The 21,856-nt window shown below is 42.7% G+C and overlaps 1 protein-coding gene across 1 annotated transcript in view; it reads left to right on the top strand.

The window, feature by feature from the left end:
* The first annotated feature begins 332 nt into the window (after window positions 1–332).
* Window positions 333–21,856, top strand: part of grid1 (glutamate ionotropic receptor delta type subunit 1) — a 571,973-nt gene continuing 550,449 nt past the window's right edge. The window contains exons 1-2 of the mRNA XM_033012761.1: window positions 333–765; window positions 3,092–3,247. Of these exons, the coding sequence (XP_032868652.1) occupies window positions 678–765; window positions 3,092–3,247 (244 nt within the window). The 5' untranslated portion in view covers window positions 333–677. The remainder of the gene's footprint in view (window positions 766–3,091; window positions 3,248–21,856) is intronic.

The following is a 21,856-nucleotide window of genomic DNA, read 5'->3' as shown; positions in this document are numbered from 1 at the left end:
GGTGCAGCAGAAAGCTGGGATAATCCGTGACTGGGAAAACTCGTGGAATTGTTCTGTCCCCTCTCTCCCATTCCCCTCTCCTCCACCCTTAACTCCCTATCTTCTGATCGTCTCCCCCTCTCCCTCTCCCCTCCCTCTCCCCCTTAACATCTTCTGATCGCGTCTCTCTCCCTCTCCCCTTCTCTCCCTCTCTCCCTCCTCCACTCTGATTGCCCCTCTCTCTCTGTCTCTATCTGTCTCTCTTTCACCCTCTCTACCTCTCTCCCCCCCTTCTCCCTCCCTCCTCTCTCTTTCTCTTTCTCTCCCTTTCTTTCTCTCTCACTTTCCCTCTCTCTGCTACATTGCCTGCCTCGCTCCTCTTTAATCTGTCTCCATCTCTCCGCGCAGTTCCATTTAGACACACACACACACACACATACACACTCACACACTGCAATCACGTGGCGCAGAGACACCTCCGCAATTTGGATGTGATGTCCGGGAGCTGGTGGAGAGAAGCGCCGGCTCCGCGCACTTTGCCTCTGCTCCTTGCCCCCCTCTCGGCGGCCGTGCGTTGTGACCGCCGGGTATTGATGGTGGCGGTGGCCGTGTGCGTGTATGTGTGTGTGTGCCCGCGCGTCCGGGGCGGGGGTTTGCAGTAGGAATTGCCCCGAGCCGACTGATGCGCAAAGGAAAAAATGGAAGTTCTACCCCTGTGCCTCTTAGCCGCCTTGTCTTGGATTTTTGGCAGCGATTTAACGCGAGCAGATTCCATCATCCACATCGGTAAGAAACGGCAGCGGTGTCTGTGTTTGTACATGGTTGGAGAAGGCAACGCGACTGGGGGCGGCGGGGAGGATCGGTGGAGGAGAGGAGAGGAGAAGGGAGCATGTTTCGGGATGGGGTTGGTGGGATGGTGGGCAGTTGAGATGGGGGGGGGGGGTGGATCTCTCTCCCTCTCCCCCCTCTCCGTCTCTCTCCCCTTCTCCGTCTCTCTCCCCTTATCCGTCTCTCCCCCCTCTCCGTCTCTCCCCCCCCCCCCCCCCCTTCCTCCGTCTGGGTGAGATGTGGGATTCTGACGGACACGGGGGTCGGCAATGAGCACCGATCCGGAGCTCTGTGTTGGAATTCCAAGCGTGCTCTCCGGCTCTCTCTCTCCCGCTCCCCTCTCCCAAGCCCCCCTACACCATATCCCAGACCCCACAGCCCCCCCGGCCCCACGATCCAAGATTCAACACCCAAGAAACTTTCTGTCCCCCAGCCCCGCCGCAGAAGCTTGAGATTTGTGGGTCTCTCTGAAGCGTAGACTCGGGTGGCGACGCACGGGGCGCTTCTCCCCGCGGGCGCCGGGTAAAAGTTTATCGGGACGCCCCTACCTTCATCTTTACCACGAACCCCTTCCCTCTCTCCCTCTCTCCTGGTATCCTTACCCCAATCCTCCCCTTGTCCCAATCGCCCCAACTCACCCCCTCTCCACCCAGGGTCTGCCCCGAGTCTTTAATACATCTGTACGCCTACAAGTCTATCCCCCCCACCCCACCCCCCACCCCCGACCATCCCCCAGAGATTAGGGCCTTTCACATGGGCCCGGAACGTTGGACAATTAAACAAACGGTGAACCCAAACGGGCTAAAAACCGGAGCTGGGCTCAGCGACCTGTAGCCCGTTACTTTACAGTTCCCTTTCGTTGATGTAGAGGACGCCAGGGGTACTGGGCCACCAAACCCCCATCGAGCAGCGATCCGTCAGGGCATGGCACCCCCCCCCCCCCCCCCCCCCCCCCCCAAACCCACCCCGGTGCGGCACTGCCGCCGTTGTCTCTCCCTGCCTTTGCTCTGAGCTCTTGTGAACGGACGGACACCTGTACACTGCCGCCAGTCCGCCTGGGCTTCGGACGGCAAGAACTGCATCCAATGTCCCTTTTTATGCCGCTGCGGTAGGCTGTAAAATCGGCCCGAGCGGCTCACCCCGAGCACGTTGGCAGCGAAACATGAATGTCTGTTGTACGCCTCGAGAGAGTTTCTTAAATATGTTCGTGTGACGGTCCGTGTACAGACACACAGACACACACACACACACACACACTCACACACACACACATACACATACACATACACACACACACACACACACATACACATACACACACACACACACACTAGATGTACGGCGTTGATAATATGATTCACTTGTAAGTAAATACACTGAGTGCAGAATAGCCCCAACTCTCGCGTTGCGGATACAGGCACCGGGAGCGATCCGCTTTTCCACAGGCACATACTTAAGAGACTCAAAGAAAGGCAAACACACAACCCCATCCTGAGCTGCCCAACCAACCTCTGCTGCTAAACCGAAAGCATTTTATTTCCCAGTCAACTATTGCAATTCAGGAGTCCTTATTTTTCATCTATTGTACAACCCTGGTGTGTCCGGGACCCAAGTGAGCAGGAGAGATCTGCATAGTGTTTAGATGCACAGGCATGGACCACACTGTATCCCCATATACGGGCCTAGACTTAACATGACGTATCCAAGTGTGTATTTCCTCTTGTACTGTAAGCGGTCACTTTGTACTGTAATTAATGTTTTATTTTATTGGGAAGTTAAATCAGCCAGGCAACAAGTTTATTCCTTTATTAATTACAATGTCACGCATTAATAACTTTGTTTTCAAGATGGCATTTGTCCCTGGGATTGAAATGTTGCATGTGGCCGGCCTTTAATGTAACACCACGAACCAATGGAACAATATTTTCTTAACATTAATGTTCCCTTGGGAGCGTTGCGTTCAGGCAGATTTATTTATCAGGGGGTCACCAGCCCACATATTAACCAGTGAATGCGTTCATGTTGGTCTTTAATTATCTTAATATCTCTTGTTCCAAGTGTTTTATATGATGAGTTGACGGAGCGCTGCTAGCGGGACTGGACAGTTCACTGGTGCTGAAATTACTCGCTGTAACTTTAAAATGATGGGATTCCCAAATGTCCCGCTCGCTCCTGCAATTCGCCCCCCTTTCCTCTAACCTAAACCCCTCATAGTGTGGCTGTAACTTGACTACTCTTTAGCGTTTGCCCTTTCTTTCTCAACCCCCTCCCCTCCCCTCCCCAGGCGCAATCTTTGAGGAGAGCGCAGCGAAGGATGACGAGGTTTTCCAACTGGCCGTCTCCGACCTCAGCCTCAATGACGACATTCTACAGAGCGAGAAAATAACCTACTCCATCAAGTTCGTCGAGGCGAACAACCCCTTTCAGACAGTGCAGGAAGGTAGGTGCTATGGGCAAGATACAATGAAACCCTCCCCACAAATAGCACGGCTGTGTCCCCTGCACCCTAGTCAAACCCACACTCCCGGCTATTTATAAATCGCCTACTACCTCTCTCCTTGGCATCATCCATGGAATCGCGTCTGACCGTCTCCCCCACCCACCCACACACAGACAGACAGTTGTGGGAATCTCTCCGCAGCTGCAGAGCCGATGGTGGGCGCTGTTTGACAAGGAATGAATGAATGTTGCCACGGTGGGGCCATGGGTTTTCTATTGATTTCTGGTGGGCGATGGAGACTGAGAGGAGGCATTCGGACTCAGCTCAGCTATTGTCAGTAACTAGTTTGACCCTCCCCCCACCCCACCCACACCGTCCACCGATGCCGCTTGCAAGAAAATGCCACCGGCGACACAGCCAGTGATCAAGGGGTGCAAATGGATCTGACGCTCTCAGTCTCCAAATCCTTTCTCGGCAGATGGATTATTGCTTGCTTCCGCTGGGTTTTGTCGGAGAGATTGCTGCGTTGCATTCAAACTAATAATCCCGAATAAAGGATTAAAAAAACAAAGCACATCTGCACGGGTTTAATGTAACCGTGCAGCGTCCAGTTTAGTAACTACCCTCACAGCGCTGTCCCAGGCGGGCTGTCTGAAAACCCCAGAGAGAAAGAGAGATAGTAACTGGATAGAGGAGTCACTGTCTGTATTTTCCTTCCCCTCCTGTTTGTGAGGTGGAGCGAACACGGGATCAGTATTCCCCCTGAAGCGTGGGTGCTGAACCGATTTGCAACCCAAACCTTGACATGCGGCAGACCTTAAGCAATGGATTATTGTTATGTAACTTAATACTGGTATTAATCACCGTAACATTATGTGCTGTGCGGCTAGTTTCTTTAATGGGTTGGTGTGGGTAAGTATTGCAGCGTGGAAGTGCAACACTGCAACTGAACGTAACTTTGTCACGAGTGGCTTTAGTTCAGGAGAAGTACTGGCGTCACAAACCAGTTGGCAGAACCAACATTGTGGACCACAGCTGCACAATATAAACCTTGTACAGGTTTTACAGCCTTTGTGAGCATGCAAGCACTTTTCACGCGTTTTGGGGTCTCTGCCCCTGGGGTGATGTTTTACAGGCAATATTGGACCAACTAAACTGTTTATTTTGGCAGAAGCTATCAGTTCAGAGTTTTTGTTATAAGGGATAGCCAATCTCTGAAATTGCTTCATTGAATATTTTCATTGAAGATGAAGGAGGCCATGTGGCCCATCTGTCTCTTCATTCCCACCACTGCTGCACCCAAATGCATATCCAGATGTTTTTGCCTCCAACAACCCCCCAAGTATTTGCTGTAATATTACACATTTATGTCAACTGCCCCTTGACATCTGTCTTGAGCTTTGATTATATCTGATTATCCTTTGACCTTATTTTGATACATTGCTTTAGTAATGTTACATTCCAATAGCACCCCTCCATTAAAACTGATTCAGCAAGTGTATTGGATTGTGTGTGAAATGGCAATAGATCTCCATGCCAACAAACTTCTTCTTGCGTATGGCATGCACAGCCTAAAGTTGTAGGACAACTTGGTCTATTTGATCTGTGGTCAACAAACTGTCTCTTCAGCGCCCATTGGGAAGTGTGCGTTTCCTTATAGCACCTCTGTCCATAATATTTCATAGAACCTTCTCTTACCATTGAGTTGAGAACATTTACCTACTTACTACCCTAATGTATTTTGTTTCCATGAGTAGACTCACAGATTATTTAACGTATAATTTTGCCGATGTAGAACATTTTGATTGGACTTGTATTAATGGTTATAAGATGTTTTAATTCTTGAAAAAAATATCATGTGATATATTTGTGATATATTTATCCAGTTTCCACACAGATCAGGTCAATGCATTGGAACAATGAAGAACAATGTTTCTGACAATGTAGCCTTTATCTTAATTGTTAACTTTCAAATGGCAGTAAGCACCATTGGTGTTTGGTGGTTCACATTAAATCTAGAATCATTTATGAAAAGAGTTAGATGCAGATTTTTTCCCTTGGCCCAGATAGTATCATACACATACTTTTGCAGATATAAGAGTATTATATCTTGAAACCTTGCTTGGTTAGGGATAATCCACTTGTTCTTACAGATTGAAGTAATCTAAACAAGTCAACACTAGTTTAAGGATTTCAGTGGACATACTGCCCATTAAAATTTGAATGCCACTTGCAGTCATCGTGTTTATTAATGGTAAAAGTTAGATGTTTTTCTGATATCACCATTACGAATTTAAAAAATTATTTACCATTAATATTTTGATTTACAAACTTTACCAAGTAACTTCTTCACCAGAATGAGTTTATAAACAGTGACAGGGAGGAAACTGAGGGGGACATTTATTATGGAGAGGTAGAATTCTTGGGCAGATATTGATTGTTTGAAGTATTTTGATGTGACTTCTCAAAGGTAACTTCCCGATGGCTATTTCTTTGCAGCACCTACGTCTAAAATCTAAGCTAATTTCATTCATCAATAATGAATCGGCCAAACTAATTTGTCGCTTGCTCCTGTTCTGCACTTTGATTCCTCGAATAAATTTGCATTGATCTTTCAACTTTAAATTTTACTGATGTTATAAATGTATGTTGCATGTGATTATTAATGTTTCCAAGAAATTTTTGTGCTTCGAAAATTGATTGTATCATTTTGCAGTAGATTTACAGTGTCTCTCATATGTCAGTAGATCAGTTGCCTGTGATTGCTACATCAAGGAGTGATTGGAGTCAGCTTTTGCATCCAATTTGACAGCAGATCAGCTGAAATGAAAATACTAAAGACTCTGAGCAGAGTTTGTGAACACTGGGAAATCCAAATAGGACAATAGTGTATTGCTCATGCCTGCTGCATTTTAACATGGCAGTTCTGGTTAGTTGGAGGTTTATGCCCTTAGTTCTCAGAAGTCTGATTGTTCATTTTATCACAAGGCTTGGGATTGGGCTCATTTGCTCCTCCACAGGGAAGGATAGAAAACCAGTTAAGTCCTTCCAGTTCTATTGCCAAATATATCTAGTGGCTGCTTTCATAGAAGGTTTGCTGCAGAGTCTGTCCAAGTGCTCTGTTAGCCCCTGAGGCATATGGACAGATTTTTACAAGTGGACATTTTTATCCAGTAGTGATCACAGAAAGTCTGGTATATCTCCAGATATCATTCATTCAAGCGTTTCCAGAAGGTCATTTTGGTGATGAGCCGGAAAGAAGTAAAATGCAGGAAGTGCAATGGTGGTGTCCGGTTAGGATGGGAATAGATGAAGATATTTGCCTAAAATATCTACATGGAATTATTTGACCGGGGCACCATCCAGCAAACTTTATTATTTGTAATTCACGAGTGTGCTCAGAGGCCGGATGAGAGAAAGCAAATGGCTCTTCGATGAGGACAAGTGTTGTAATCACAACATGTACTGTATGCAGTTTCATTCCAGGCTAAGGAGGTAAAAGCCTTTCAAGTGAAATAAGTTCATAGCAATTTACAATTGTAATCGGAAACCAAAAATAATATTGGAAGTTGAATCTAAGTTTAGCATGTTTCTCTGGGCTCTCGTTGGGGAAATGAACATTTAGTACAGTTAAAACCAAAGTGATTGTTGTAAGTTAATGTGAAAAAGAGGTTCACTTAATCCAGCCCTATTGTTTCTCTGTCGAGGGAGGGACATTAAGCTGACAGTGTGTGACATTGTTGTGAAAGTGCCAATGTTCTCAACATTGACATGGTTCTCATAAGTGAAGGGTAACATCCAACAGCAAAACCAACTCATAAAAAGGCAATCATATTTGTGTATTTGGATGTTAAACTTGGTTGCTTATTGACTTAAAATAGAAGTTTAAACCATGTAATCGATCCATTGCCAACATTGCTTGTTTTATATTTAGATTATAATCTATTTATAGATAAACACAAAAAGCTGGAGTAACTCAGCAGGTCAGGCAGCATCTCTGGAGAAAAGGAATAGGTGACATTTCGGGTCAAGACCCTTCTTCAGCCTGAAGTAGGATCTTGATCCAAAACATCACTTATTCCTTTTCTTCAGAGATGCTGTCTGACCTGTTGAGTTACCCCAGCTTTTTTGTGTCTATCTCCAGTTTAAACCAGCAACTGCAGTTCCTTCCTGCACATATCTATTTATACCCTGGCCCCACCTGCACCATCACTGATTCTTTGTTCACCTGAAGGCTCAATTTCCTCATTATCGTCACCACTCCATAGCACGATCTAGTGTAGAACTTTGCTGCCATATCTTACATGTACACATCCATTCCTTCAGTCCTTCAAAGGCTCTTCATCTGCAAGAGTATCTCTTTTGAAACCTAATTATTGTCAAAAATTCTCTCCAGGACACTACCTTCTCATTTTCTGAATTCCACAGATTCTGGAACAGTTCCAGCATTTCAATGGTAGCAAAATGCATCATGATTGTTGAAAAGAGGAATGAGAAAGAAATTAGGAACTAGATATTCTTGCATCTGTTCTCAGGACTTTGTGTACAGAATAAGGTGACAGGGCATTTAGAAAATCATAATACACAGCAACCTTGATATATTAAATCACAATTGTAGGTTTTATCATGTCCCAACATGGATATTAGGTAAATATTAGTTTCACTTATAACACAGGAAACTTGTATGAAAGTTTACCTCTGACTTGTCTTGAGATTGTATTATCAGGCAGAACCAATATACCAGAGGATACAGACCTAATGTGGGCAGATTGGATTAGCATAGATGGGTAAAATGGTCAGCATGGATATGATGGGTGGAATGACCTGTTTCTGTACTGTACAGCTATGACTATAAAAATAAACTCTCTTTGTAAAATTCAAAGTTTTTAATGAAACTTGAGTAGATAAAGTGATGTCAGTGGATATAGTGGCTTTTGCTTTTATACAAGATATCACCTAGAATGTGTTATTTTATCAAAAGTATCTGTTACCTCTACTTATTTCCTTTATCTGCGCTGCTGGTTTCGTCTTCAAAGAGTCCAATTAAATATGACAAATCTAATTTCTCTTAAAAATCTTTCACATAAATGGATTGGGAATAATAGGGGATTGGGTGGGTTCATGAAAGGATAGGGAACAGAGTAGTAATGATGGTATTGTGCAGATTGACAGTGGAGTGCTACATTGGTCAGTACTAGTTCCTTATCATTAACAATGTCAATGAATGATTCAGATGAAAAGATGGACTCTAACCTATGCAAGGTTGTTGATAATATATATAATGGTAAGATTGTAGGGAACCAGCACAGCAGGGCAACAGCAGAGACCTGGGCTTGATACTGACCTCGGATGCTGTCTGTGTGGAGTTTGCACATTCTCTCTGTGACTGGGTGGGTTTTCTCCGGGTACCCGTTTTTTCCCCGCATTCCAAAGACGTGCGGGTTTGTAGGTCGTGTAGGAAGGAACTGCAGGTGCTGGTTTAAACCGAAGGTGGACACCAAAAGCTGGAGTAACTCAGCGGGTCAGACAGCATCTCTGGAGAAAATTTAATAGGTGACGTTTCGGGTTCGAGACCCTTCTTCAGAAATAGGAGTAATGTAAAAATGTAGGTCCATAGAAGGGTCTCAACCTGAAACGTCACTTGTTCCTTTTCTCCAGAGATGCTATCTGACCCACTGAGTTACTCCAGCTTTTTGTGTCTATCCCAGGTTTGTAGGTTTTTTGGTTTCTGTAAAATTGCCCCTAGTGTACAGGATGTAAAACTGGGATAACATAGAACTAGTTGAACAGGTGATTCATGGTCAGCATGGAATCAGTGGGCCAAAGGCCCTGCTTTAACCTCTGAAGGAGCAGCCATAGGCTATTTGATCCTTCAAGCCGGCTTTGATCATGCCCCAACTCCTCGTCTTTGTGAGTTCCTTCCAGCTCTTAATTCTTGATCTTTCAAAAATGTAAGAGGATGTGCGAAAGATGACAAGAGTCTGAAAAAGGATGTAGGCAGGTGGGAAAGGTGCAACAGATGGTCTTCAGTTTGAAGCATTAGGTTATCTATTAGCAATGAAGTATATTATTTGAAATGGTGCACAACACATACATGTTTGTGTGCAGGAGAATCCTGGGGTGTTAGTTTCTGAAACGCTAGAAGCATCACAGATGCAACCGAGCAAATGAGATAGCAGGTGGTATGTTAGCTTTTTTTACTGATAAAGTTGAGGTGCAGCGAAGCTTTTCCGTATAGGCACAAAGGGTTTATTCTGGTCTCAGTATTTAAAGGACAGATTACTTGTATTGGGTTGGAGTAGCATAGTTTCACCAGATTGATTCCCGGAATGAGAGTTGTCTTATAAGGAGAGAGTAAGTAAGATTTCTAATAATCGCTGGGATTTTGAAGACTGAAATTATGTTATTGAAATATGAATGTCTGAAAATGATACAAACAAGTTATCTCTATCAGATGAAGAATTTAGAGCTAGGTAGCCTTGGGAAGATCATATTTAGTTCCAAGATGATGAGATAAATCATAACTCATTAATCGTTGGCATTCTCTTTCCCAAAGGATCTTGGATGACCAGTTGTGCATGAAGGAAATGCAGATGCTGGTTTACACCCAAGATAGAGACAAAATGCTGGAGTAACTCAGCGGGATAGGCAGCATCTCTGGATAGAAGGAATGGGTGACGTTTCGGGTCTGAAGAAGGGTCTCGACCCGAAACGTCACCCATTCCTTCTCTCCAGAGATGCTGCCCGTGTCGCTGCGTTACTCCAGCATTTTGCGTCTATCTTTGGATTACCTGTTGTTGATTTTATTCAAGACTCGAAATTGAAGGATTTTTAGACTGAAGGGGAGTCATGGATTAAGGGGATTGGACAAAAAACATGAACAGAGTATAAGTATTGGGCATGATCTGTTGAATGACAGAGCAGCCTCATGAGTCATTATGTTCTTTCACTATCTTTTTCTGCCCTATCCTAGCTCAGAATTTTGTTCTTTGACTCTGAGGTCTCAAAATTAATTCACTGTTCAGCATTGGAGACAAAGACTGTTGTTGTTTATGTTGTCATATCACCAAATCTCCAAATGATTTTACTAGTCAGCCTCTTTCCTGCTTTGTCTTCAAGGTTATCCTTTAAATGTATTAATTTCAGTCTTTTTCCCCTAGAAACACAAACCTGTGCACAGCCCTGCAAGGTCAATGAAGGCCCTCTGTGTAATATCCGGAACTAACCATAGTGGACAATTAAGTTGTGCAATGTAATTTTGATACTTTCCCCTTGTCCAGTCAACCATCGCTGATCAGACAGGCAGTGTCAACCCTAATCCTGGCTGAGATTATGTAGCTGCATGTAGCCTGGGATAAAGGGTGGAATTATTTGCTTTGGGTCTACATTTCGTTTGAGAAATAAGGCAGATAACGAATCTAACCCTATCTACTAAACATTTCCTCTATCTCCTGCTTAGTGCCATCTAGTCTTCCTGTAAACCACTGTGGAGTGTTTTGTTTTGTGTAGGGAGGCGTATCAATGTAAGGTGTTATCGTCAACTATGTTCTAACAATAGATTTCCATTAAGTGCCTTGAATTCCACCGTACTTTTCATTGTTTATTGGGTTGCGATGATTACCATATTATTTCTATTGCATAATATTGGTTTGGCATGATGGATTCTGTGGAAGTCAGACAACATTTCTGTGGCATTCTTATTGCATTGTGGAAGCTGCATTATTTAATGTCACATTAAAGAGGCCATTAAGCAGCTGTTGAAAGTGACTTGCGTTGGTTGCTTGGACAAGCCTATACCAGGCAGGCAATCATTCGGCTTTTACATTCAGTGATACATGTCTTCTTGCAAGGAAAACTGGAGGCGATAACCTTAATCTACCTGGCACAGCACAAAGAGAGTGACATTGTCTTCCCACAGAGATAATAGAACCCTGAATAAATCTTTTTTTAAATTCAAAAGTACAGCGCTTTTGGTGTTGTGGAAATTGTTGCTGTCAAATTAAGGTGTAGAGCAAATAATCAGATTGTAAATCGGTGTGTCAGAAAGGAGTATTTCAACCACATTACTAAGACTGATTCTCTCCCCAGAATAAGTTAAATGTAACTTGCCCTGTCACTGATACACACCCCTTGACACCTAACACATCCGCCAGTCCCAATCCTGTGAAATTATTTGGTATTATTGATTCCTTCACCTGAAGTAATACTTTCTCTCTATAAAACCCTTGCGACATCTTAAATGCTTCCAATCCAATTAGATAATTTCTTCATTTTAATTTAGATTATAGGTACAGTGTGAGAACAGGCCCTTCGGCCCACTGAGTCTACACTGATCACCCGTGTACACTAGCATTATCCTACATACTAGGGCCAAATTATAATGTTTACTAAAGCAAATTAACCTACAATCCTGTACGTCTTTGAAGTGTGGGAGGAAACCGGAGCACCTGGAGAAAACTGATGCAGCCATGGGGAGAGTGTACGAACTCTGTACAGACAGCTGCTGTAGCCAGGATCGAACCGGGGTCTGTGGGGCTGTAAGGCAGCAACTCTACCGCTGCGCCACGGAGGCTACATGTAATACTGCTGGTATTATTGATTCCTTTATCTGAAGCAATACTTTCTATCTAGAAAAACCTGTTGACATCTTAAATGCTTCAATTCGACAATTTCTAAATCTTCACATACACAAAGTTTGTCTAGTAATTTACCCCACTGATCATTGGCATCTTTAAGGTGAATCTGTCCTGCATCCCTTCCATAGCTCTCCCAGCGAGCAATGTAATCAGAACCAAACATAATGTCCCAGTAAGACGTATGCCTCCATTCTAATGCCATCCACATTACTAGCTAATCATTGTGAGTCACATATAGAGCTATAACCATGCCCGAGACTACTCAGCTTGTATGTAGCCTAGTATAGAGCATGGGACCATCTTCATTAGTTCAGATCTGCATCAAATATTGCATTATCTTTAAGTCATGTCGGAAGGTCATAAGCGATTTTTAACATTTTTTACGTTTTTCACACAGAGAGTGGTGAATCTCTGGAATTCTCTACCACAGAATGTAGTTGAGGCCAGTTCATTGGCTATATTTAAGAGGGAGTTAGATGTGGCCCTTGTGGCTAAAGGGATCATGGGGTATGGAGAGAAAGCAGGTACAGGATACTGAGTTGGATGATCAGCCATGATCATATTGAATGGCGGTGCAGGTTCGAAGGGCCGAATGGCCTACTCCTGCACCAATTTTCTATGTTTCTATGATAGGAGCAAAATTAGGCCATTCAGCCCATCTACTCTGCCATTCAATCATGGCTGATCTATCTCTCCCTCCTAATCACATTCTCCTGCCTTCTCCCCATAATCCTTGAGACCTGTACTAATCAAGAATCTATCTATCTCTGCCTTAGAAAATATCCATTGACGGCCTTCTGTGTCAAAGAGTTCCACAGATTCACCACCCTTTGTATGTAAGACACCGACAAGCAAAACTAAAGTTCCAAAATAAACATAACCAAAGAAAAAGTGGCAACCGAACAATATACAGTAGGTACTCGAAATGTTCAGCAGGTCAGGCAGCATCTCTGGAGAACTGTGGTGGAGAATCGATGGCATTGTTCCATGACCCCTCATTCGACTGGAACATCAGAAATGGTATTGATTTGTTAGGCAGTATCTCAGGAATTTAATACCGAAGAATTTCACAGTCAGTAACATTCTTTTTATTTAAAAAAACTTATACTTTAGTCATAATATAGACACTATAAATACAATTGGAACATTCTTTCAACATTCATTGTACTAACAATCAATCTGTTCTCTTTCAATGTGCCCATGCCAACTCACGTCTCCTGCTTAAACAATGCATCTCCTTCCCTATTGACACACCGACTGATAATCTTCTGACAGAATGGTTTTTGAAACTAATGTCAACCAATCTGGATTTGCATATCCTCTCTGAATTAAAGTGAGCAAGACATGCATTATTATGGTCGGAGAATTTCAATCTATGATTTGAATATACGGGCTGAATGAAGCTAGTTGACAACATGACTTTTCCAAAACATTCTTTTTCCACTGGTTCACGATGAAATCATTGCATTGTTTCATGCTGTGGCTGAGCAACACAGGTGATAATTGGACTGGTGTGGTTTTCTATTTAGTGTGAATGACACATATCTAACATACTATGTATGTCGTTCAGTATTGCTTCCCATATCTTCCCTGTGTCATAGAGTGATTCATTCATAGACTCCTAGAGTGATACAGTGTGGAAACAGGCCCTTCAGCCCAACTTGCCCACACCGGACACCAGGTCCCAGCTACACTAGTCTGACCTGCCTATGTTTGGTCCATATCCCTCCAAACCTGTCCTGTCCATGTGATTCAACATTTCTAAATGCTGGCCTTTTCAATTCCGCTTTCCTTCTTCTCTTGAAGCATCCTTTTCTCCGTGCTGTATCCTCCCCTCCATGATTACCCAGTTTGCCAAATCAACATGGAAGAGGTGATCATACAACAGAGCGAGGGATCAGAGTCACAGCTGGCTCTCAATCTCTTGCCATTTAAAAAAGGCTCAAAGTGATCTTCCATTTGCAACAGTGAGTGGGACTGCTCCATTTAAATGACAGCCAGCATTTAATGCTAACAAAACGACAATGTTAAAAACATTAAAATAAATCTACAGTTCAATAACACTGTAATAGCGTTTAAGTAAATACTTGATTTGCTTAATAACCCTGAGAAGCTGGCGCAACCAATTATGATAATGCATTAATAATATTACAACATTGCTGTAAATATAGGGCTCTAGGAGTCAAAATATAAATGATCGGCAATATTGAATCGATTATCGATCCAATCAAAGAATGTTTTCTAATCTGAAGGTCAGGATATTAACCTTCAAATCCTTATTGTATCCTTGAGCAATCCCTCTCTTTTTCATCAGTTCTCACACCCAATGAGCTAAAAAAAAGCCCTAAGAAGGAGTTGCTGGTACCCAGTTGTTCATCTAGTAAGGGGAGACAGGAAAACAAAGACTTTGTTTCACCATATGGTGCTCTCTTTGTTTTACCGAAAGGTGCTCTCTCTCTGAGTAGGTGTGGGTCATCAATCCAAATCAGCTCAGTTGGAAGTAACCAGGCCTTCCAAGATGACTGGTATCCACAGGAGATGCTGCCTATCACGGCAAGGATGCCAAAGGCAATGTCAGGAGAGGAAATGCACAACAGATAAGAAATGGAATCAAACGTGTAAAAGTGCCGGATTAAATCCCACCTTAATACCATGCTCCAAATTGGTGCAAGCTAGATCTATTTTGAGTTTCTTTCCACCGAGATATTTTCTCTGTGCTAAACTGGTTTCTTTCAAGAGATGAGAGAGGCTGGGTACAATTGCACAGAATATACAGACAGAAACAGACTCTTTCCCCAATCTGTGTAGGAAGGAACTGCAGATGCTGGTTTACATCGAAGTTGGACACAAAATGCTGCCTGACCCACTGAGCTTTTCCTCGGCTTGTTTGGGTAGATTTTCTATGCCCTGCCGAATCTGCTCCATCTACCTCTCATCTCACGATTTGGGAGAGCTCTCATATATTTTCTCTTGTGTGATAATTTCAAAACATGTCAAGTTTCAAGAGAATCAAGAGTGTTTAATTGCCCTGTACACTGGAGCAATGGAATTCTTGCTTGCTGCAACTTTACGGGCACATTATACGCAATGAATATGTGTATAATAAATAAGTTGTTATTCATTAAAGGAGGCCACAATAGTGCAAGCCAAATTACACAATGCATTAAGTTTTGTTTCCTAAAGGTTCAGAGGTGATAGGAGCAAAACTAGGTATCTTGCCCATCAAGTCTACTCTGCCATTCAATCATGGCTGATCTATCTTTCCCCCTCAACCCCATTCTCCTGCCTTTTCCTCATGAATCCTGACACCTTAGCAATAGAAAGTCCATGGTAGTGGTTAGAACCACTTCCCATAGTTATGATTATTATTATGTGGTAAGCAGAACCACACAGAGCAGTGTATCTGTGACCTGACTAAGGTCTAATTCAAGTTTGAACAACTTCAATGCATTGTAATACTAACTGGTTGAAATAAATTCCATTTGCATTTTTATTGCTTTGATAACCTTTGATGCTGCTTACAGTAATTTGTTGACATGTAGCCTTGCAGATCTTTGCTCTTCTGTAGAATTCAGATTCTTATTTAACACATTTTTTTTCTATTTTATTTTTTTAAACATCCCCGGGTTACAAATTTTCTGACCCCTCCTTGAAGTGGGTGAAGAATAAATTGTGAATGTACAGACCTGGGAGATTTTGCTGTAGTTCAGCATGAGCAGTTTATTCATCTCTTGCACTCCTCAACCATTTAACGTTGGTCAAATGTATTCAGCTTCTAAATATATTTATCAATGGTTTCTGCCTTATTGTCCCTTACCCTCGCCCCCTCCGATCCCACACAGTAATTCTTTATAAAGGGTGACATATAAAGTGCTGGTGTAACTGAGTGGGTCAGGCAGTATCCCGGAAGTGTGTTGGGTTGGGACCCTTCTTCAGGCTGATTGTCTGAAGGTGGCAACGCAGGAAAAGAGGGAGGGAGGAGTGATAGGTGGATACAGGTGAGGGGAGTTTGACAGGTGGGTGGCAAAATGCTGAAGAAAATAGACAAAAGAGTGACAGATAAGGTGAGTGGATGAGTAAAATGTAAAACCAGAGGAAGGGTTATTGGTGGAAGGGGACAGCCCCCCCTCCCCCCCCCCCCCCTACCCCAGAGATGCTGCCTGATCCATTGAGTTACTCCAGCACTTTGTATTTCACTCAAGATTGCAGCCTCTGAAATTTGGGTGCCTCCATTGTTTAGGGACTGGGTAAACTTGCAATTTTAAGTTCCCTGTAACACAATTGCAAACTAATTATTTCGACATAGGTCTATAAATTTGTTTTCTGTAGCAGAGGATTTTTTGGTCATGTTTCGTACATCATTGTTGAGTTATTTCTGTGTTGACTGGCTGTACGACTGTGAAATTTTCAAACATCAGTCGCTGGCACCGTGGATTGTTCAAGTCACTCATTAACAGAGAACCCATTGAAAGTGTATCTCTGCAGCCCACCACTCCATTATAATAAGCTTTTTCATAGACAAACACTTATAGAGGGAGCTTGTTTCCCTTTGATATGTCTTTGCACTACAGTAGCCAGAGCTAGGACTAATTATTTTTTTTCACCCCTCAAATCTTCTTGCTCACAATGAGTTATTCAGACTTGATATCTTGGTATTCAAGTCATTGCATGTTTTCTCAGATGGGATATCTCAGAGATTTGAAGTTTTGCCATTGCTTCAGGTAAGGATGCTTTGAAGCCCGGGTCAATAGTTCTGCCAGTGTCAGAATTAGCCTCTGGTCTCTCTCTTCAATCTATCCAGATGGGGGTAAATTATAACCCAACATTCATCAATGTGTTTTTATAAAGATTGCTCCTCACAGAAAATTCTGTTCGATCATTAGAAAAGTTCCGGATTTCACAAAAATCTGTGGAACAAAGGAAATATTGATATGGTTTAGCCAACTATGTCTTCTCCCACAGGTAACAAACAACCCAAAATTTACCTTGTATAAATAAATCTGTTTGAATATGTGAGTGGAGGTTTGCAAGGCTGCTGTCTATATTTTGAATTCTGCATTTGGAAAAAGGCCAATATGGACGTTCTTTCTTCAGTAGATCCACTGAGAACTGCTTTATGAGAATTGATTAAACCTCAGGCATCTGCTTCTTTACCTTCTGTTGTTGATCAATAGGGGCCTTTGTGCTCCATGTTTCTCCCCTTCACACTCCGAGTGTGCTGACTGGTCTGCTTCATGGAGCTGTGGGAGTCAGTAACTCTTCACCACTTTGCCCATGAGAAGGTGGACCCGATGAGTGCTATATTAAATTATTTAGCTGTAGACTGGGAAAAGTCATCCTTGCATCCCTTTCCATCTTGTATTTTCCAACAAAGTACACTGAGAGTTACAGGTAAACTCCTCAATTGTGGACACATCCTCGTGTCAGCATTGGTTTTACTGTTTAAGATCAATTTCCCCAAGTGAAACTTGTCAATGTACCCCTTACTCCAGCAGGAGGTGAGAAGTAGCTCTGTGGCCCACCAACAACTCTCACTACCACTGCCACCACCAGCCACTATCAACCCTCGCTAACCACCAAATATTACCATTACCAGCAACTCCCACCACCAACATCTCTCACCACCGCTACTTCCAACAGCTCTTGCCACTAAGAACCCTCACCAACCACCAGAATTACCACCAAGATTCAAGATTCAGGAGAGTTTATTGTCATGTGCCCCTGATCGGACAATGAAATTCTTGCTTTGCTTCAGCACAACAGAACATAGTAGGCATTGACTACAAAACAGATCAGTGTGTCCATATACCATTATGTAAATATATACACACATGAATAAATAAACTGATAAAGTGCAAATAACAGATAATGGGCTATTAGTGTTCAGAGTTTTGTCCGAGACAAGTTTAATAGCCTGATGGCTGTGGGGAAGTAGCTATTCCTGAACCTAGTCGTTGCAGTCTTCAGGCCCTGTACCTTCTATCTGAAGGTAGCAGGGAGATGAGTGTGTGTGGCCAGGATGGTGTGGGTCTTTGATGATACTGCCAGCCTTTTAGAGGCAGTGACTGGGATAGATCCCCTCAATGGTAGGGAGGTCAGAGCCGATGATGGACTGGGCAGTGTTTAATACTTTTTGTAGTCTTTTCCTCCACCAACTCCCACCACGATTATCACCTACAATAGCGCTCACCATGAACCAGTAACAACCCTCACCCCCAACACCTACCAACCCCATCAACAACCAAATATCATATGACTTAGTTTGAAGAAGGGTCTCGAACTGAAGCACCTACCATTCCTTCTATCTAGAGATGCTGCCTGTCCGGTTGAGTTACTCCAGTGTCTATCTTCGGTGTAAACTGGCATCTGCAGTTCCTTCCCACATATTACCATTACCAACTCCACCACCAGCCCCCACCAAACATCACTATTACCGATCCTTGCTACCAACCACCAAACTGCATCACCACCAACTACCAAATATCACCACCAACCTACCCTCACCATCATTCACCACGAATCCCAAACTCACTAAATACCTTCAACACCAAGACCCTCTCCATCAACCCTCACCGCCAACCCTAAACAACGACCACCAACCAGTGGCATTCATTACCAGCCACCATCAATCTGGAATCAATCCACATCAACTCAGAGTAACCACCAATGTTCACCATCAACTACCACCGTCAACAAACACATCCAATGGACCTGTGTAAATCTGAATGAATGCAATTCTAAGCTTCACTGACTTGAATAATGAAGCAAAATTATAATGACCATCTATTGTGGCTTTCCACTCCACTAGTTGAGATGGGGAACAGATATAACCGTGATTTAAATCCCCAATTTCCTGGCCATATGAAGAGTAGAAGGACGAAAGACGCTGAGGGGGGCTGATCAAAATGTTTTTCAGATATTTAAACCAAAATTCTTAATCTTTGCCCGGGGCACAGAGCACCAAACAGGCCCTCTAACCAATCTCGTCTATGCTGCTGAATGTGCCCCATATTGATTGGTCCCATTTGTCCCATATCCCTCCAAACCTTTCTTATCCGTGTACCATGGATCTCATTGAAGTGTTTTACTGGTTTCACCAGTCCTTGCTCTTTCACCAAGTTGGGTATATACATCGTATGTAGGAAGGAACTGCAGATGCTGGATTACACCAAAGGCAGACACAAAATGCTAGATTAACTCAGCGGGCCAGGCAGCATCTCTGGATAGTAGGAATGGGTGATGTTTCGGCCTGGCTTGACCCAAAACGTCACCCATTCTTTCTCTCCAGAGATGTTGCATGTCCCGCTGAGTTACTCCAGCATTTTATGTCTATCTTGGTTGTGTACATTATTTGGGTAGGCAGGTGATAAGCCTGTGCACACCTTGTCTGCACAGTTCATGTTGGATAAGCAATGTATCAAAGCTGGAGTTGTCATCAGAGGCAACACTGACATTGGTGAAGTGAGTCTTCGATTTTGTATCGAGGATCTGTTAATTAATGCATTATTTTACCACAGGACAGTTTTCACAGTGTAGATTTTTTGCACACAGGATGGTGTCTATCTGGAACAAGCTGTGGGATGAAGTTTAGAAGCAGGTCCCATTGCAATGTTTAAGGGCTATCTGGACAGGTCTTTGAGTGAAAAGCAGTGTTGGGATGTGGATCAAATGCGGGCAAATGGGATTAGCACAAATCGGTGTCAGAGTGGACATGGACAAGGTTAGCTGAAAGACATATTTTTCTGCACTGCACAATTCAATTACTATGATTCTTACACTATTGTACTGCACCAAGCAGAAGGCTGAATTGAGCAAACTCTTGGTAAAGCTAAATAGAGTTTCATTGCAATTTAAATCATGGGTTCGAAAAATAATTTGTGCACATTTTAAAGGTATAATTTGGTAATCTCTCTTGACTTTGAATGAATAGTCATGAACAACTGCAATTTTCATGTGAAGTAAGGGGTAGAATGTGAGGCTAAGTCAGGCATCATTATAAAGTCACAGTTCTTCCCTATTATGTTTCATTTTAAAATTATATAATTTAACATCAAAAACTGACTATTTATGTAACAGAAGGTAAGCTGCAAGAGGCAGTTTTCTTTTCAGTGCGGAGTTGGAGGACATAAAACCAAAATGGTACTGTAAAACAGAGAATGCCTTCATTACAATGCACTGCATAGATGAGCAGTTCCCATTATAAATGTGGATGCAAGATTTCACGTTGTGAATCTTGGCACAAAAGCGAATATAATCACCATGGGAGGAATGAATTCAAGGTTGTGTGTATATGAATACAATATAGTCATATGGTAAATGTGAAAATATGGACGTATCATGGGAAGAGAATAAGAATATATGTTAAAATACAGCTGTCTTCAATATGTGGTTATCTTATAAGGAGGTATGCATTATAATACAAGCTGGAATTCAAGGTGGGAGACGTTAATGTGAGTTTAATTTCTGTTTGATAATGGAAGGTGAAGGACAATTCACACTGTTGGATGTTACTTTTCTACCTGATGCTTTGTATTTTAATTTCTCAAATAACAGAGGCTTTGAAGCTCTCCGATGAAGAGATAGATGTAGAGAATCAGTGAAAGTGCTGGATATGTTGTGGGAGAACAGATTAAAATAAAACAGTGGGTATCTGAAATAAAAGTAGAAGATGCTGTAATAAATAAAATTGAAATAAAAATATATTTTTTTTAAATAGAAAAAAAATATACTGCAGAGGTTGTAAATCTGAAATAAAAAAATAACAAAATTCTGGAAACACTCAGAAGGTTTAGCAGCATCAAGTTCTGATGAAAGAGCACAGAATTGATGCATAAATTGCTTCTCTTTCCACAGATGCTGCCCTACATGCTGAGTGTTTCCAGCATTTTCTGTTTTCATTTCAAACAACCTGTTGCTGACGTGTTGAAGGAGAAAAAATCCTGCTAATGTTTTGGGTAAAAAAAGACATTTGTTAAATTAGTACCAAAAAATGTTAACGTGACAGGAAACTGGAAACTTGTGTGCAGCTATTCACGATTAAAACTGACCTGTTGCCTGAGGTTTAATGTTTAAGAAAGAACTGTAGATGCTGGAAAAATCGAAGGTAGACAAAAAAATGCTGGAGGAACTCAGCGGGTGAGGCTGCATCAATGGAGAGAAGGAATAGGCGACGTTTCATAGAAACATAGAAACATAGAAAATAGGTGCAGGAGTAGGCCATTCGGCCCTTCGAGCCTGCACCGCCATTCAATATGATCATGGCTGATCATCCAACTCAGTATCCTGTACCTGCCTTCTCTCCATACCCCCTGATCCCTTTAGCCACAAGGGCCACATCTAACTCCCTCTTAAATATAGCCAACGAACTGGCCTCAACTACCTTCTGTGGCAGAGAATTCCAGAGATTCACCACTCTTTGTGTGAAAAATGTTTTCCTCATCTCGGTCCTAAAAGATTTCCCTCTTATCTTTAAACTGTGACCCCTAGTTCTGGACTTCCCCAACATCGGAAACAATCTTCCTGCATCTAGCCTGTCCAACCCCTTAAGAATTTTGTGAGTTTCTATAAGATCCCCCCTCAATCTTCTAAATTCTAGCGAGTACAAACCGAGTCTATCCAGTCTTTCTTCATATGAAAGTCCTGACATCCCACGATGTCAGGACTTTCGGGTGGAGACAACAGAACAACAGAGGAGGATGACTGAACTTTGGTGCCTTCCCTCACAGCGGGAAACTTTGATTCCACAGTGTGGGGATGTCTATGTTAAAGACTACCGTGTTCTGTGCTCTTCTTTATTCGTCTGGCTGTATGGGGACCACAAATTTCACTGTACCGGTTGGTACATGTGACAATACATGTCTCTTGTCTCTCTCTTGTCTCTTCATTGTCTCCCTGTTGCCTGTGGTGCCTGTTTTTGGTTTGGCAATTAAAAAGTACAATTAAAATTGCTGATTTAAAGATTAAAAAATAAGCA

Source organism: Amblyraja radiata, chromosome 37, assembly GCF_010909765.2.
Source record: "Amblyraja radiata isolate CabotCenter1 chromosome 37, sAmbRad1.1.pri, whole genome shotgun sequence".
NCBI lineage: Eukaryota > Metazoa > Chordata > Chondrichthyes > Rajiformes > Rajidae > Amblyraja > Amblyraja radiata.
Note: the sequence above shows the minus strand (reverse complement) of the source record. Positions and strands in the feature narration are given on the sequence as shown.